The 17,811-nt window shown below is 48.1% G+C and overlaps 2 protein-coding genes across 2 annotated transcripts; both read left to right on the top strand.

Moving 5' to 3' along the window:
• Positions 1-9,246: 9,246 nt before the first annotated feature.
• Pmar_PMAR028667 (conserved hypothetical protein) lies at positions 9,247-11,404 on the top strand (the record flags this gene model as incomplete). The annotated part of the gene is made up of 3 exons (XM_002787360.1): positions 9,247-9,739; positions 9,870-10,043; positions 10,077-11,404. The coding sequence occupies 3 exons, from the start codon at positions 9,247-9,249 to the stop codon at positions 11,402-11,404; spliced, it is 1,995 nt and encodes a 664-aa protein (XP_002787406.1).
• A 2,233-nt stretch (positions 11,405-13,637) lies between these two features.
• Pmar_PMAR028666 (vacuolar protease A precursor, putative) lies at positions 13,638-14,708 on the top strand (the record flags this gene model as incomplete). The annotated part of the gene is made up of 1 exon (XM_002787359.1): positions 13,638-14,708. One exon carries the CDS (start codon positions 13,638-13,640, stop codon positions 14,706-14,708), a length of 1,071 nt encoding a protein of 356 aa, XP_002787405.1.
• Positions 14,709-17,811: the final 3,103 nt, after the last annotated feature.

Raw genomic sequence — 17,811 nt, 5'->3', positions numbered from 1 at the left:
GCAGAACCAGTAGAAGAGATAGTATAGTTCGTCTCAGACGTCTTCACAGGAGGAGTCTTCGAGTCAGCAATTCCGGTACCTCTCTCTGTCGGTCATGTCGCCGAGTCTAGTCTCTTCAGCTTGGGACAGTCCCGCTTGAAGTGACCTTCTTCTTTGCAGTACCGACGGAGTGACTCTCCAGGAGAAGTAAAAGCTCCGGTATGTCCATATGGGCTTTTGGACTGCGAAGTGTCGGATAATCCTGAGCAGACCCGAGTCGGATCCGACTCGGATCCGACTCGGATCTGCTCAGGGTTGGAGCTTCCGGAGAATCGCCGGCCTTATTACTTTGATGTACGAATCTACATTCCACGCGTACTTGTAACGACCGGTCTTCGCGAAGGATTGGCATGTTGTGGTTGATGTCGAAGTAGAGGAGTCGCGCTTCGATTTATGATAGGTGTTATTTTGTGAGCTTGAGCTGGATGCGGTTGGTTTGCCCAATACTTGGTCCAATGTGAGAGGATGATGTGTAAGCCTCCATGTTTGTAAGATGTTATCGAAAGCTCGGATATCTTCGGGCAGCTTGAGGGATGGAAAGGGAGTGGATCGCAAAGAGAGATCTTTTGCAAAAGCCGGGAACTTATGGAGAGATGCTAGTAGTCGATCGCGACGTAGTTTCCAGCTCAGTGCTTCCGGTTGATTCTTGACCGACTCAGAGAAGAGGCGCCGCTCTGTGGCACAGAATGATGACCAGCAGTGGAACTTGTAGACGTCTGAATTCACCCAGTGGGAGACATATGTAGAGCTGTCTGCTGGGATGAACTCGGACTCGAGAGAGTTGAGTATCAGACTGAAAACATCGGCACAATCTTGCGACCAGTGCTCAAGGCTGAGCTTCATACCGGCCTTCTTGGCATCAGTCCAGTCTGTGAGAGATATATCTATGGTAGTCCAAGCCGTCAACCGGGATATGCTGGCCAGGCAAATCTCCAAAACATGCTGTGCTTGTGTCTTGGAGAGAACGGCGATCAGTATAGCAATTCTAAGAGGACAGGACAGCTTCGCCAAGGACACACGATGAAGTATGCGCGTCAATAATGGCTCTGGCCACTGTTCTTTAGCAAACGCCCATTCCTTGAGCCAGGTCTTGACGTCTAGTGTCAAGAGTTTCCCCTTGGGCGACATTAGAATTAGTCCAGTCACATCACCGTACAAGCCGAATGTCCCAACGCCAAGAATAGTGAGAGTGGCTGTTGTTGGTTGCCGTAGCTTCCTGAGTTCAGCCTCAGAAAGTGAATTTTTGCTCTGTTAAACATCACGGTCGTTGTTGATGGTCGTGACCACATTGTTCAAGAACTTCTCGGATGATGCACCATTTAGTGGCCAATCCTTGGCCGATTCACGTTCTTGGTCGGAATCCAACTCTGACTCGACTATACCGCTCATAATTCAACAGGATTGTGTTTAAGGGCAAGGTAGAGCAAACTTGATGTGCGTTCATTACCAATAAAATAAGGGATGAGTGAGTGAGTGTAAGAGTGCAAGAGGCTACTCGTTTGGGCGAGTACACAGTCAGGGGCTCTGATCCAACATGGAGTGGCAATGACATTGCCATTGTCAGCTGATGATCGGCTACAATTGAGCCGCTCAATGTATATTCTACACTGAGCTATGCCAACTTCTACAATGTAGAGACTTTCTAATAAAAGTTTGAATGGAAGCTCCCACAGGCCTTTCCAGAGCCTCTGGAAAGTGCCTCTGGACCAGAGGAAGTCTACTGATTCCAAATGGAGTAGTCCGCCAAGTCTAAGCTGGGTATGGAATACGATGATGTAGAGTCCCGTCATGTGCAGCGCGGCGTCACTGGCGTCATGATGCAGCATGAAGGATTAATCGAACGAGTTACTGTTGGCAGTCGCCAATATATGAATGTTCGTTATCAGTAGTCGCCAGTATTCAACACAATTGGCTGTCCCATTTGCGCTCTCCCATTATTCAGCTGTCCCACTACTAAGCTAAGCTGTTATTCTTCTGCGAATACATCCAAAACTATTCTCTTCCTATCCTCCTACATAATACGGATATCTTCCGTGTTGAGTTGATATTCCACTCGCATATATGACCAACACCATCCGCGGCAAAGTTCGTAGTAGTTGATTTAGCAAACAGGAAGTTCTCAAATGCAATATGATCTCCACGGAGGCTTGCAAGAATGAATTGTGTCAACGCATTTGCTCTTAATTACGCGAGTATCCCTTCTCCGCCAATGGCGAAACTTTCCGAAACTTTCGGAAAAATTCCCGGAAAGTTTTCTCTGAAACTTTCCGCCGTTTTGGGACCCCTTTTCCGACACCACACTAGTCGTACATAGGCTTCCATCTTGCTATCAGGAGTGCTATCGTGTTATCGGTAGTGATCATCAAAAATATGTCAAGAGAAATGTCTCGGACCGCATAAAGGGCTCTCACGAGCTAGGGAGCGCTTCACTCCACGCATTATCTCGAAAGCTTCATGTTTAACATCGGAAATTCCGATTCGGAATTTGAAGTTCTGTCACATGCTACCTTCCCCAAGCTCGATTCGTCTCTACATGCCGATGACAGCTGTGGCTATTAGATCAAGATACAACACCAGTTAATCCCACGTTGAGGTGGCGTCACGCCACCTTATTGCCACCTCTTATTTAACGTCCATGAACTGCACACGCCACTGGCGTGTGCAGTTCATGGAGCACTGTTATTGATGAGATTTTTACCAGGATCAAGCATGGCATGTGAAGCTCAAGCACGTCAATTCTGCTCCAGAGTTGACTAACTTCATTCTCAAATCTTGTTTGCGCTATGTTTTACAACTTCGAAAATATATTACAATCAAGAATTCAGTGCCAACTTGGTACCAACAGCCTGTTGGCAACAGGCCAATCGGCACTGCCAGTGCCAACAGTTGGTGTTCAACACCAGGTGTTGCGGTTACAGTTACTACGGGTAGTCACGTAGCCACGCCTCATATGTCCTGAGTATTACAATTATATCAGCTATGCATTTGGTCATCCGTCTCGATCACCGAAAAGATCCGAAAGCGGGCAACCGGACATTTCAGTGACTCTTAGGTTATCCAATATACTATATTGGAAGCGTTCTATTCCGGATTATCGGTGTCCTATTCGGATACGTGGCCAGGAAATACTGTTGAGGACCTCAAGCGCTGCAGGTCTGACCATAAGACTTGCCAGGCATTTGAAGACAAAGTCAGAGGCGACTCTGAAGTCGTGCTATGAGAAGCTCAAAAACCTGTTCGAATAGCGACATTTTTTGTCTCCTCACGAATGAGTTGTGCGGCGGGTGTGAAGATTACCGTGAATGCTACCCGACAATGGTCTTGTTACAGCCTCACAGACTTATATCTTTGTGCGTTATAAAGTTTATAGTTTTCCGTTTCGCGGGCGTATCTGCTTTGAGTAGTAGTTTCCTCGATGGCCTTGAAGCCTTCCGACTTGCCGTCATTGTACTACCCTAACCAGGCCCTGAACTCGGGGCTCAAGATGAAGACTCAGTCCGAGCGCGTTGTCGGCGACAAAGGATGGTCGATGTTCGCCTAGTAAGTCGGTTGTTCTTACGATTCCCAATCGAGGTGAGGCATCTATATCGGCTTGGAAAACTCGTTCCGAGTGTCAACTGTGCTAGGCTATTTGTGAAGTGCGCCGGCCACGCATTGAATCCCGTAACTCGCCAAGCCATCGAGGCCGTGTTTCATGCCAAACTCTACGGGACTAGGCGGCAGAATAGCACGCTATATCAAAAGCTCAAGCGATATGACGGCGCTTGCAGAAGCCACGAAGGTGCAAGTCAGAGATACTATCTTGATTGTTTCTTCATTGGTTTGAACGGCCTGGCAGACTCCCTAAGATGAAAAGGAATATATTTGTTCTCGGAGGAATTTCAAAATTTGAACTTCAAATCAGTTCCAGTCTGGAAGTTCCAGAAGCCCGTGACGGGGGCCCGGTCCTAGAGTGGAGTCCAATCTTTAATGTACATGACTAATCAGTGCACTGTCCAATTTGCTGATACCCATTGAAATGACCGTGCCGTTGTGTTGAGGCTGTATTTCATTCATAACTTACTTAGAACAAAAAGCTTGCCCTTCTGTAGCTTTTCCATTGGAAGGGTTGATAAGGATTTCCTATAATCTGATCTACTGAATTTCAGTCATCTCAATACGAGTACTACTTTCAGTCTCTGAGAGTAGTACTCATGTTGAGTCTCAACAGTTGAGAAGACTGGAAAGCCTATACACACCGAGACCGCGGGCCATGACACAATGATTACCGAAGTGAGCCTCGTCAGACCGATAATAAGGTAGACTTCGGCGTGGAGGCTGTCGGTTCCCGTCGGAAAAAAACTGTTTTGGTAGAACTGATCGGGAACACAAAAATCCTCTATCACAAACCAAAGGTGTTATCTGAATTTTGATTCCCTAACGCAAACTGTACATCGTCGCGTGCTGCTTGACCTCTTGTTTCAGTCGATAGCTCAGCTATCGAGTAGACTCTCACGCGAGTAGAAAACTTCTACTGTGGAGCGATTTTCCTATGTGTCACACTTTGAAATCCAGCTTGGACTGTTCAATGCCATCGTCGGCGTAGTTTAGCTTGATGTCGATCTGCTAGCAGCTTCAGGCCATGGCGGCCTCAACCAATAGAGTAAGCAGGCCATACCATCTCTTTCGTTCGTGGTGGGATCCACTTTTCACCGGGGGGATGTGTCCAGCTACCGAAACATGCATCACACGGGCTCCATCTCCAGCACCCAAGGATTCAAAGACTCAGCTGGTCCTCAGTGCTCACCCGCGCAGCAATTCCGCGGCTCAGAATCTGAGCCTCACATTCAGTTCCGCTCTCGTTCTCGGAATCCGCAGGCTTCTATGCCATCGTAAGTTTCTTTCGTTGAAGTTCGCGACGGCGGAAGTTCCGCTGCGGAACATAGGCTCACACTTATTGTAATCTGCCCCAAAGTACGATTAGCATCCATAAACGAAGGACGTCGATGGGACCGGCCTGGTCGTAGACATTTTAACAATGTATGGATGCTGCTGTCTCTCTCTGCAGTGTTTCTGCGATTGCTCTATTGAGGCAGCCCTAATGCCCATGCTTCCCGTTATTTTGGTATATAGAAATGATCCACTACAACTTGCACTCTGTGATAAACCACCAGGACCTGCAGGGCTCGGTTCGGGTTGAATTTGCAGCTGTGTTTTCTATTCGGGATCCAAATAATTCAATTGAATTGAGACTCGGGCTACATAAGTCCCAGAGCCCTAACCCGAACGAGAGTCCTTGATAGTGACTGCCACCATCAAGCCATCTTCGTCTTAACTTCATTGAGACGTCCTTGAAGTCAGTTCACAGTAGAAATAACTACAATGATACTCGCTCTCCCCCGCCTCGGTGTCTTCAGTTACCACCATTCCTCGTAATTCTTTGGCAACTAAGCCTCACCTGCCCGTCAACGATCCCATCCTTACTTCTACTAGGGCCGCTACTTCCCTACTACTACTGCTACTACTACTACTACTACTACTACTACTACTACTACTACTACTACTGCTACTACTACTACTATGGCTATGAGAATGGTCAACAATTGGTAGAGGACTTAGTGGACATCAACAAGTTGGGTGCTAACAAGGATGATATCCAAGTTACACGTATTGTTGGGAAAACGGCCTACCTCAAAGCCCCGGCAGCCTTGAGGAAGAAGATATTAGATGGTCCGGTCTACCTCAATTTCTCAAGGGTTCGAGCTGTTGAGACGGCTTTCCTACATATGTGTCTGAGGTGTGGCTCCTATGATAAGGGCCACGACTATCGTGCTTGCACGAAGGATGCAATTTGCAAAACTTGCGGTTCCACGGGCCACCTAGCGGGGGAGTGCGTAAGAGCTGACAGCCCTCACTGTATTCATTGTGGTCAAGATGGTCATAGGTCGTTCGATGTGGGTAAATGTCCCAACTTGAGACTTGCCAGAGATAGGCTGATGCGTAGGAATAGGGAGGTTATGCCCAATGGTTCAAGCCAATGATGCCTGTGCCGCTGATTTGGGTCCCTGCCGTCTCAAGGTGGGCTACTGTAACATTGCTAAATCGCATTTAGGACTTAGAACATTGTATGATAGTCTTTTAGAGCATTGGTTTCCTGATGTAATTGGGATTTGTGAACCTCCATCTTTCTTCTCGGATGAGTGGCGGGATCTATATGCGATCCATGGTAGCCCTAAAGGCAGAACCTGGTTGTTGGTTAAGAAGTCTCTTGACTTCACTCCAGTGGTCGCTGAGAAAGACTGGTGTGGTGCTATGATTGGAGGTTTATTTGTTATATGTATGTATATGGCTTCAGATATCGATTCTGGTCTTTACGTTCGGACTAGAGGTGGGCACCCGGCGATTTTCTAGTCGCCCGGCCCGGCCCGGCCCGGCCCGGCAGCCTTTGAACCCGCTTCCCCGGCCCGGCCCCGGTGACCCGGCAGTCTTTTCTTACCCATGTTCCGGGTTTAGCGGGCCCGCCGGGTTGGCCGGGTAACCCGGCCCGGATCGCCAGGCAGGAAGGCCATTCGAACATGATCGACGGTAAGAACTTCTTGTCAAGAACCAATATCAGCGCTGCATGGATGAAACAATATTCCAATGTGCCAAGTCACGCGATTGGAACGCGAAGTGCGCGTTAATTTTCAGGTATCGCGATGATCCCTGGAAATTAACGCGAAATTCCGCGCTAGGTACAATTAAGATCACTGTGAATGGCTCGAAATATCTGCGCTGCCGGGTTTCCGGGTGACCCGCGGACAGCTGCGGGTCATTTTTCGCCCGCTCACCCGCATGACCCCGGCAACACTGGCGGGGAAGCCGGGTTTGTGACTTTGACCCGGCCCAACCCGGCTCGTTCCGGGGCCGGGCCGGGGCGAATCGGGTCGCCGGGGCCGGGCAAGGGTGCCCATGTCTAGTTCGGACTCTCTCTGATCTGCTGAGTCGCACGAACTGTAAAGAATGGTTTCTGTGCTCTGACTCTAACTCGTATAATCCGTTATGGGGTAGCTTTGAGAACTCAAGTACTCCCTCGGATAAGACCTTGAGGGGCTATATGTTAGAAGACTGGCTGGTCTCCTGGGGTGGTGTATGTCTCAACTCTCCGGGTACTCCTACGTTTGCTAGGCCTGGAAATCGGGCCCAGTGTAGCTGTGTGGACGTTATGTTTTCTTCGCGGTCTCTGTGCACAGAAGGCTGGACCTCATGGCCGGACATCCAGCCCATTGATCATTTCTGGATTACGGCCACTATCGTAATTACCGGTATGGGTATTAAAGAAAGAGTCTCCTTTCCGGGAGTGATTAAGGACAAGGATGCTTACCGGGGTGAGATTCAACGTACGATCTCAGAATGGGCGTCTTTGGTGACTGATGACATGGATCCTCTGAGCATTGATCATTCCTTCGAGGACCTTGTGACAAGAATTACGAGGACCAAGTCGACCTTTCAAACGGATCGTTCTCTACGGGTTAACGCGGGATCACCTAGGTGGTGGGGTCACTCCTTGGACCTTCTTCGGCGGAAAGTACGTAAGGCACAGCGTAAGGCATACTCGTCTCAGTTGAAGGATGATTGGTCTGCATACCGGGAGATCCGGCGTTCATATAATGAGGAGATCAGAAGAAGGAAGTCGGAATTATTTTACAAGGACCTGGCGGAGGAGACTTCTCCCTCCAAGCTTCTAGGTAAGAGATCCAAGGGTACCCAGGGTTTTAGTCGTCAGGCCGGTCCGGAGTGTTTTATCCACTATGCTCCGCAGCAAGTTGACACTGGTCCAGTTTGCTTACCGTCGACAGAGGCGCAGGTAGATGGTGTCCTTGGCCTCATCACACGGGAGAAGGTAAGAGCCTCTATTAATAAGATCCGTAGGAAGGGTGATACTGCACCGGGGCCAGATTCGGTAATTTATTCGGACCTATGGGGCGGTTTTGACCCACTCTGTGAGGGTCTCGCATTGGTTTGTAGGAGTATGGTAGGGTGGCACGCGGAAGGAAAAATAGAAAAATTATTTCCTTCGGAAGGAAATTTGAAATTTGAAGGAAAAATGAAGGAAAAATACGGAAAAATATGGAAAAATAAATTTTTTCGCTTGGCCTGCCAGGTTTGGCAGGCCAGAGCGTCACTGTCTTATTCGGTCGGGCTGCTAGCAGATGATTTGCACTTACTAATCATGTTTCATAGCTTGATTGAAATTGAAAGCGTTACAAGATATGGGAGATATCCACACTGGAAGAGACCAAGGCGTGCGCTAAAGTTCAGCGGCTGAACAAGCGCGCTTTCTATAGGAAAGTTTGTAACGCAACGCTCGGTGATTAGAGCTGTCGCTGAGCATTACTTGATTGATCCTTTGATGGTTGCATTCCTTCGTTTCATTTTTTCTCGAATAAGAGGGCTGTCGAAAACTTTAGTCACGGCAGTCCATGGGGCGGCCAACATTGTCTTCTAGTAACCATTGGTTACTAACCAACAAAGCCTTCCAGTTTCGATCGTTTTCACAGGTTCGATCGTTTTCAGCAAGAAACGCAGACGAGAACATTGACTTACTATGCGAAATGAGGTGCAAACGTCAGTCTATTGGTAACGGTGATTACTGACTAGTTCAGTGCCTCATAGTATGAGGCTCATACTGTGAGGCTCACAGTGTGAGCCTGCGGCCGGTTCCAGAACCACTGCCTATATGTTGCGTCAGGGATACCTATCCGTTTGTTTTGGAGTATGCTACGTTGATACTCCACCGTCTTATGCTTGTGGGAATGCAGCATTTCCCGCTCGAATAAAGTGGTCATGATGCGAACTTCGCATTGCGAAGTGCCATGCAATAACTGAAAGTTTCAGTCCGAAACCGCAAGCTGGGCCTTCCAGTGGAAGTGCGAATCGAATTCTCGCTCGCCACAAAAGTCTTTGATCATCCTGGCGAACAAGGTTTCCCTATACTCAGTCTAACCGAGACCACTAACACAGACATATATCCCAGACATCACCTGGTGTGAGACCTCTTGTTTTTTGAAATTTTTGTGCCCATTTATGGTCGTTTCGGAAATTTTTTCTTAATTTTTCCTTATTTTTCCTTATTTTTCCTATTTTCCCTATTTTTCCTACTCGAAAGAATTTTCTAAATTTCCTTCATCTTTCCGAAGGAAATGGAAGGAAATAATTGGAAGGAAATAATTCGTGCCACCCTAGAGTATGGTACGCAGTGGTCACTATCCATTGCCTGCGAAGAGGGTTAAGATGGTTTTTCTCGATAAGGGAAAACCGGAGGTCCATGGTCCCCAGGCTTTTCGGCCCATCTCTCTCTCCTCTTGCTTGGGTAAGTGCATAGAGAGAATTTTTACGGACCTGATCCTCTCGTATGAGAGTGAGATTCCTGAGGACTCTCCGCTATATAGGGAGCTCTTCTGTTCTCATGGTTACACTAGAGGTCGCTCCACAGCCACCGCAGTGGGGTCGGTCACTAAGCACATCAAGGATCTGGCCGAAGGGAAGCGGCATGTATCATGTGTGGCCATTGATATGAAATCTGCCTTCAATGATGTAAAGCATGAGAAGATTTGTGAAGTTTTGGCGGAGTTTCTGCCGGCTCCCATTATCAATGTGGTTGGTCAATATCTCTATGGTCGTCTGGTTAGTTTTAAGGACAGTACTCGGATGACGCAGCAGTCCGCGGGCACTCCACAAGGTGGGATACTTTCCCCCCCTTTTATATCGTTATGTTCATACACGGATCATAAGGGCTCTTGCTCCTCATGCCTTCGTGGTGGCTTATGCTGATGATACCATATTCATCTGTGGTGGGTCCGATTCTGTAGAGGTTGGCACTAAAATAAAGCGATGTCTTGAAGAACTTGGTTTGATTTTGCCAAGTCTTGGTATCGGAATGAGCAGGGAAAAGAGTATAATCCTCTCTGAGGATCTTCCTCCAGTCTTTGAAGATATTCCGGTCAAGAAGGAGATTGGGTATTTGGGCTTCAGGCTGCGACTCAGTGGGGATTGGCTCCCGCATTTTCGACACTCAGTTATGAAGGCCAAGGCACAGTTGGTTACCCTCAGGAAGCTCATAGCGAAGCACGGACAGCCTTGTCTTAAGATGCGAGCTAGGGAGATCATTCGCCATCATATTATCTCCGTATTAGCTTATGGGTTGGAGGCATGGGGAGGGGCTCTCTCCCGCTACACTGTTAGGAAGCAGCTGACCTCTCTGAATGGTGGTGTTAATAAAGTCATACTTGGAATACCGTCAAGTGCCAACCCTAAATTGGCAGAGTTGGTGGTGAATTCTGACAAGGACTTGGTCTCGACGCTCACTAATAGATACCTTGCACGGAAGTTCCATAGCAGGGAATGGGGTGCGTCTGAAACTAAGCTTCTTAAAAGGTGTTTTGGTGTGACTGCTCTCCAAGGTATACCGGAATCCCTTTCACATTCTTCTGATGGTATTGACGCATGTTGCTTCAAGCTAGAAGGAGATGGTTCTCCGCCACTCGATGATGGAACTATACCAATTGTATACACGGATGGTAGCAAATTTCCTATGGATGATGGTTCTCATAGAGTAGGTGCGGCCTTTATCTCCCACCATTCTGGTGAAGCTGGTCTATACTGTTTGCCGAGTCATGCCACAGTGCAGCAAGCTGAGCTAGTCGCGATAAAGATGGCCCTGAAGACTATTAATAGAAGATGTATGGTTGCCGTTGATTCGAAGAGTGCTCTGATGTCGATCAGAGGAGATAGATCCACGACTCTGCTTGAGGAAATTCGTGGTCTGATCCGGAAAACTGGAGCTATGTTCACGTGGGTAAAGGCTCACAATGGTGCTCTCTATAATGAATGGGTGGATGCTTTGGCGAAAAGTGCTACGCGAGTCGGTATATTTATGGAAGTAGAAGTCTCAGCGAGGACTACGACAACCTATCTCTCCAAGCTTGGAGATGCAAGGAAGCCTATGGTTAGGTTGAAGTACTTGACCAACACCACCATAACAGACTTTGTGGGTTCGTGGCATCATGTCGATACGCTCAGGAAGTTGGCAAAAATGAAGAACGGGGTTTATGCTTTGAAAGCGGTTTTTGGTTTGCTACGCACTAGAAGATACTACTCTAGGTCGGACTCTACGGTTTCTCCATACTGCGACGTTTGTGGTCACCTTGGTGATTTCCTGGACGATACTAGGCATGCCCTGGTATACTGCAGGAAGTATAGGTCATTGAGGTTCAAGTACTTTGGTCCTGAACGTATTGATCCGGTTACTGGGGCCCTGAAAATTAGGTTTCTCTCCTTCTTTCTGGCTACCTTGGAAAGAGGGAGAGCTCTGGGACTTTTTGTGAAGGAGACTAGGTTGGGTTAACCTAACTTTATCAGTCGTAATACGCATAAGCGTCACGACTTATTTCAGTGAACAACAACAACTACTACTACTACTACTACTACTACCTCCTCTTCCGTGTGGGGCAAAATGGTCCTGTTGGGGTGTATTAAGACTACCACTCTTCGAAGCAGCCCATTTGCCTCACTGAAGGACCCAACACGTGAGCGATCACCCTGACGATCAACTAACATTCCTCCCAGAACTACCCATCGCCGCAGCAGTAAACGACTGAGGCGCATGAACTGGATTACTACTCAGTGATCCATCTTCAATGCAACTCACATCCTGGATGTAACATCCATCTTCATACGGTCCTCTCAATATTTTCATAGAGTCCGCAGCGATCTCTGGGGGGAGGCTATCGTATCGTCTGGGTCATCCGTAGTCTGCAGAACTTTCGGTGGAGAAACCTTTTAGAGTTTGGCAGGTACGATGTGGACGTGAGCGCTAGTGTCAATGACGCTGGGGCTTGCTGGAATCGAGAGCCTCTAAGTCGGTTGGTCGATGAAAAGAGCGCTCGGCAGCGACATCGGCAAACTTTCTCCAGTAGCTCAAAGACAGCTGTTGTTGAATATTTGAATCCCACCATGTCAAAAGGTATATGACGTTCGTGGTTTATCTCGTTGAGTTTGATGAGTCTGATGACAATGTCAGACGGATGCATGGCATAGCTCTGGTGCACGGCTATGGTGCGAGATATAGCTTAGCTATGATGTCGGGTTTTCAGTATCCTCATTGAGGATTCCTCAGGCATGTGAGAATTCGGATATTGGATAGTACTACAGAATCTGTAGTACAGATTCCTTCATCTGCCTATCGGCAGTATTGGTATTGGTTATCCAGGATGTCATATGTAACCTACATAATGTAGGAGGAAGCCTTCCACAGAAAGGTCCCGGATCGCGCACAAGGGTCTCACGAGAGAGAAACGCTTCATCTCATGGGGTTCGCATGGCATTTTTTTGAAACATCCAAATTTGGGTTCCGACACATGCGCCCCTCCCTAAACTCACTCGTTCCTACATGCCGATGACAGCTGTCACATTGGCTATTTGAAGTGCATGCCCTTCATGCCAGGAATAATGATAGGTGAATCAGGAAGAGTTATACTGAGGATACGCTGTTTCGCTCGGTTTGAGACGTGAGTAAAGCGCGTTTGGTGCGAATATGAGTTAGCCCGGTTGAATCAGGCTCGATGGCATTTCGCACATGAAGTTCATGTCATGAACTTGTGGTCGCCACATGTGGTCATTCTGTGAGCTACAGCGATGGCGCGTTTCGAAGAACGCAAGTGACATTGTGTTTCATTTGGGCTCAGAGCAAGCTCCAGGAGACACTATGACTCAGTAGCAACGCTGAGGGTGCTGCCGAGTCGGCAATGCCGACCCGTGTCCGAGCTCGGCGACACTGGATGTTTCATGCTACACAGTAAAACAACCGTTTTTGTCGAGAAATGTATATGTCATATACGATACTCGACAAGTGAGTGTTGGATATCGGATGCCAAGTTCGATAGGCCCAGTAGCTGAGACTCAGTTCGAGTGGAGATGCGAAATACTACGACTCCGGACTCAGGAGCAGACTCACTTCGTCTGCTGGAAGTCCGAAGACCTTCATCCATACCGATTCTACGATGGAGCCAGGACGCTCCACCGAACCGAAGGCCTTCATCCACGTAGACATGGAAGTTAGTGACCGCGTGAGGAGCCAGCAAACGAGCTCTGTAGATTGAGGGTGTGAACGCCCAAAAAAGACGAAGCACCATGAAAGCTCACCCCGGGGAGGGATGGGCGGTTCAGTGGAACAATTATGTTGGGGACCTAGAGTCCACCAACCTCAGGAAACCTAGAGCACCCGAAATAGGGCTAGCCACGTAGCCCTATCCGAGTAAACATCTCGGGGCACGAGAGATGCACGCAAGCCATCGCGAGCCAAGGTCAGAGCGTACGATTTGCGAAGCCGCTGCCTACTGTTACCGCGCCAGAAGTCGCTACTCCACTTTGGGCCCTGTCTTAAATAGCCACACTGTACTGACGTAAAGTGCAATTGTCATCCTTTATTAAGCTTAGATTCAGCGTAGCCTCTAATTCGAGTGGAATAGAATCTGCGGAATTTTCTCAACAGTCCAACGCTTAGACTTTCTTCAGTACGATGACTGTTACTTGGCCGACTTGGCATCAGTTTTGAAGTATTTACCTCCATTTGAACAGCCATGAGTCTCTTTCATTTCTCCCTTGTCTGTATCGGAGTGCTCCTTGGGAACTTTTGTGGTGGTAAGGTGATCAGGTTGAAGATATCCGTACAACAAACTAAACGCTCGGCGCCTTGGAGATTCATCGTGGCTCCCTTGAAGGTCGACACTCAAGATCTTTACGCCATCGTCGATACTGGGAGCCCGTACACTCAGTTGATATGGAAAACTTGGTACGAACGCCTCCCCGGCGGCCGGTGCGATGAACTTTTCTACAAGTGTTATGACTGCAAACCAAAGTCTTATGAGTTGAATGCCGCCAAGAAGATTAGTTTTATTGACAAATCTTCGCTGACCATATTCCCATTTTCTGGGCACTTCCACTTCAACGATGCGACTGTCGAGGACATAGACTTCGGAGTGGTGAAGGGTGCCTCACACTCTGCCTGGGCAGCTGTCGGCCTCGGACCACAGGACACCAACCCGCCGTTTCCGCGCTTTGTTGATCAGCTACTGTCATCGGAAATCGTCGATAGTCCTGTTTTTGCGGTTTACTTATCGTCTGGGAACTCTCCATCAGGCGAACTTATTATTGGTGGTGAAGATGCTAGTAAATATGACGGTCCCCTGGAGTATATTGGTACTGCAGACAAACAGCAGCACACCGGCGAACTACAAGCATTCGCCGTGGGAACTAAGTGGCAAGATGAGCCCGGGCCAGTTATCTTTGACACAGGTTCCTCCTTGATAAGTATCCCTAAGCGGCTTCGTGAAGAGGTCATAGTTCTCCTTAGTACCGCCGGCAAGAAGAAGGTCGAGGTTATGGAAAAAGACGACGTCTTCGGCGTCGACTGCAAAGATGTCAGCTTCTTGCCGTCGATGAGGTTCACTGTGAGAGGAATACCCGATAAAGCCGATGTTACGCTTGCGATATCTCCTGGAGCATACATCGTTTCACCCGAGCCTGACGTATGTATCTTGGCCATTCATTTCGGTGAAGGGTGGATTTTGGGGTTACCAGCATTTGTCGGTCACTACTACTCCTTCGACTGGGCTGGAGCAAAAATAGGTGTCGCCAAGCTCAAGGAATGATTGAGGGGTCGAGTGAGGGGTCCACAACTCTTCAGTCACCCCCGAAACATTATTTCTCATTTTCTGATACCTGCTATTGAGCGCTTGGCGTGCCGCTATGCTATGCTAAGCGGCGTGCTTGCATCCTCGGCGGGCTATGCTTTGCCATGTGGTACTTATGGACTGGCGAGTGGTGCTTCGTCGCCGACGCATTGCCGTTTCTTATTCGTACTGCGTGCGTGACGTGGAATAATATTCTGTGAGGCATTGATGAGCATTGTCTTTTACATCATCACTTAAGTGATCCAAACTCGTATGAGGCATTTCATGGGTAGTGGTGCCACACACTGGTGAACTATCTGACGTTTTTTTTCACATTCTAGTGCAAGAAGTTGAATTCTGCGTAGCAAAAGTGGCATCCAGACGAGCCAAGCGGCAAGAAATATGGGCAACAAGCCGCACAACTGAGCTGAACGAACAACACAATAGCTGAGTGATGCGAGAAGTCGCATAATCCAAGCTAGTTAAGCTACGCAGCTTCTATTGAATAGCAGATGCTCAGATGGAGAACAGATCTCGCTCCGCTAACGTGTACAGTACGCGTAGTATTTTAGCCTTTTGTTGAGTTTGCATTTCTCAAAACTCGTTCTACGAGATCCCTGGGGATTCTAGAATATATTTCCAAGTTTACTGGTGGCCAGCTGCAAGCGGTTGTCGATGAAATACTTAGCGCTGCGCTAATAGCGCACCAGGCTACATGTTGCGCACAGCGTGTTCAACCCGGAGACAGTGCCTCAGCCAAAGTTATAGTCCAGAAAAAGTCATCCTTAAAGTCTGGCAGACTTAGTCTGCAGACAAGACGTGTCTGCATATTTTTCGGTGGAGAAACTCTACCATAATTTGGCACTCCGATGTGGAAGTGAGCGCTAGTATCAACGGCTCCGGGGCTGGAGTCGAGAGCCTCTAGAGTGAGTGGTCGATGGACATAGCGCTCGGTTGCGACACCGGCAAACTTTCTCGAGTAGCTCAGAGGCAGCTATTGTTGAATATTCGAATAGTGCCGTGTTGAAAGTTATATGATGTTCGTGGTTTATCTCGTCGAGTTAGATGAGTCCGATGAGAATGTCTCACCGTAAGAGTCTTACGGTGAGACTCTTACGGGTGGCACAGTTCAACGATGATAATGTACAATAAAGATGGAGATGTTGTAGCGTAGCTATAACTTCGGATTCCGACATGTGTGAATCAGGTTATCAGATAGTCGTACGCAGGCTACCATCTTGCTATCAAGAGTATCGGTAGTGATCATCAAAGATATGTCAAGAGAAATGTCTCGGACCGCATAAAAGGCTCTCACGAGCTACTCTAGAAAGCGCTTTACTCCACGAATTATCTCGAAAGCTTCAGGTTTAACATCAGAATTTGAAGTTCTGTCACACGCTACCTTCCCTAAACTCGATTCGTCTCTACATTCCGATGACAGCTGTGGCTATTTGACCAAGATGCATCAGCAGTTAATCCCACGATAAGGTGGCGTGTGCAGTTCACAGAGCACTGTTGTTGATAAGATTTTCACCAGGATCAAGAATGACATCTGAAGATCAAGTTCGTCAATTCTACTCAGAGTTGACCAACTTCATTTTCAGATCTTGTTTGCGTTATGTCCTACAACGTCGAAAATATATCACAATCAAGGATTCAGTGCCAACTTGGTATCAAGAGCCTGTTGGCAACAGGTCAATCGGCACTGCCAGTGCCAACAGTTGGTGTTCAACACCAGATGTTGCGGTTGCAGTTACTACGGGTAACATTTACCCGGTAAATTATTCTGTAAAACATTTGATGTTGTAACGGCTGTTTGGCGCCGCCAGCCTGGCGGCGCCAAGCTGGCGATTTTTTTATTTGGAATCGCGAGATGGTTTCGCGATTCCAAATCGGAATCGTTATGGCATTGTTATTTCCTCAAGGCACGCCTCATATGTCCTGAGTGTTACAATTATATCAGCTATGCATTCGGTCATCCGTCTCGATCACCGAGAAGATCCGAAAGCGGGCAACCGGACATTTCATGGATTCTTAGTTTATCCAATATACTATATTGGAAGCATTCTATTCCGGATTAACGGTGTCATTTCCGGATACGTGACCAGGAAATGCTGTTGAGGACCTTAAGCGCTGCAGGTCTGACCATAAGACCTGCCAGGTCTTTGAAGAGAGAGTCAGAGGTGACTCTGAAGTCGTGCTATGAGAAGCTCAAAAACCTGTTCGAATAGCGACATTTTTTGTCTCCTCGAATGAGTTGTGCGGCGGGTGTGAAGATTACCGTGAATACAGCTCGACAATGGTCTTGTCACAGCCTTACAAACTTATATTTTTGTGCGTAATGAAGCTTATAATTTACCGTTTCGCGGGCGCATCTGCTTTACCTAGGTACTCAGTTTCTACTACTGTTCCCTGTTATGAGTACTAGTTTCCTCGATGGTCTGGAAGCCTTCCGACTTGCCGTCATTGTACTACCCTAACCAGGCGCTGAACTCGGGGCTCAAGATGAAGACTCAGTCCGAGCGCGTTGTCGGCGACAAAGGATGGTCGATATTCGCCTAGTGAGTCGGTTGTTCTTACGATTCCCGAACGAGGTGAGTCGTCTATATCGGCTTGGAAAACTCGTTCCGAGTGTCAACTGTACTAGGCTATTTGTGAAGTGCGCCGGCCACGCATTGAATCCCGTAACTCGGCAAGCCATCGAGGCCGTGTTTCATGCCAAATTGCTTTGGAACTAGGCGACAGAATAGCACGCTACAAAGATGTTTCTAGAAAATGAAAGGACCGGGGGTGTGCATTGCACACTGTGCAAAACACGAGGGGGGAGAGTTGCCGAGACCTCGAATCGAGGTCGTCGATGCCATCAAGAACTTTCGCGCGTGCAACCTCGTAAGCGAGCACAAACAAGGCTTGTTCTCGGTTTATCGGGTTGAGCCTCAGCTGCTGAGGCTACAGGCTGGCACGAGCGCAGCCAGTTGTAGATCTGCATCGTGCCTTCAGTCCTTCTCCGTCCTGGAACCCCGATTTTCATTCTAACGACGTATGCACGTTCGTAGGCATGTCCGTCGAGGAATCGCGCGAT

This window comes from Perkinsus marinus (genome assembly GCF_000006405.1).
Source record: "Perkinsus marinus ATCC 50983 genomic scaffold scf_1104296929422, whole genome shotgun sequence".
Taxonomy (NCBI): domain Eukaryota; phylum Perkinsozoa; order Perkinsida; family Perkinsidae; genus Perkinsus; species Perkinsus marinus.
The sequence above is the reverse complement of the archived record's forward strand: the minus strand, read 5'-3'. Positions and strand labels throughout refer to the sequence as shown.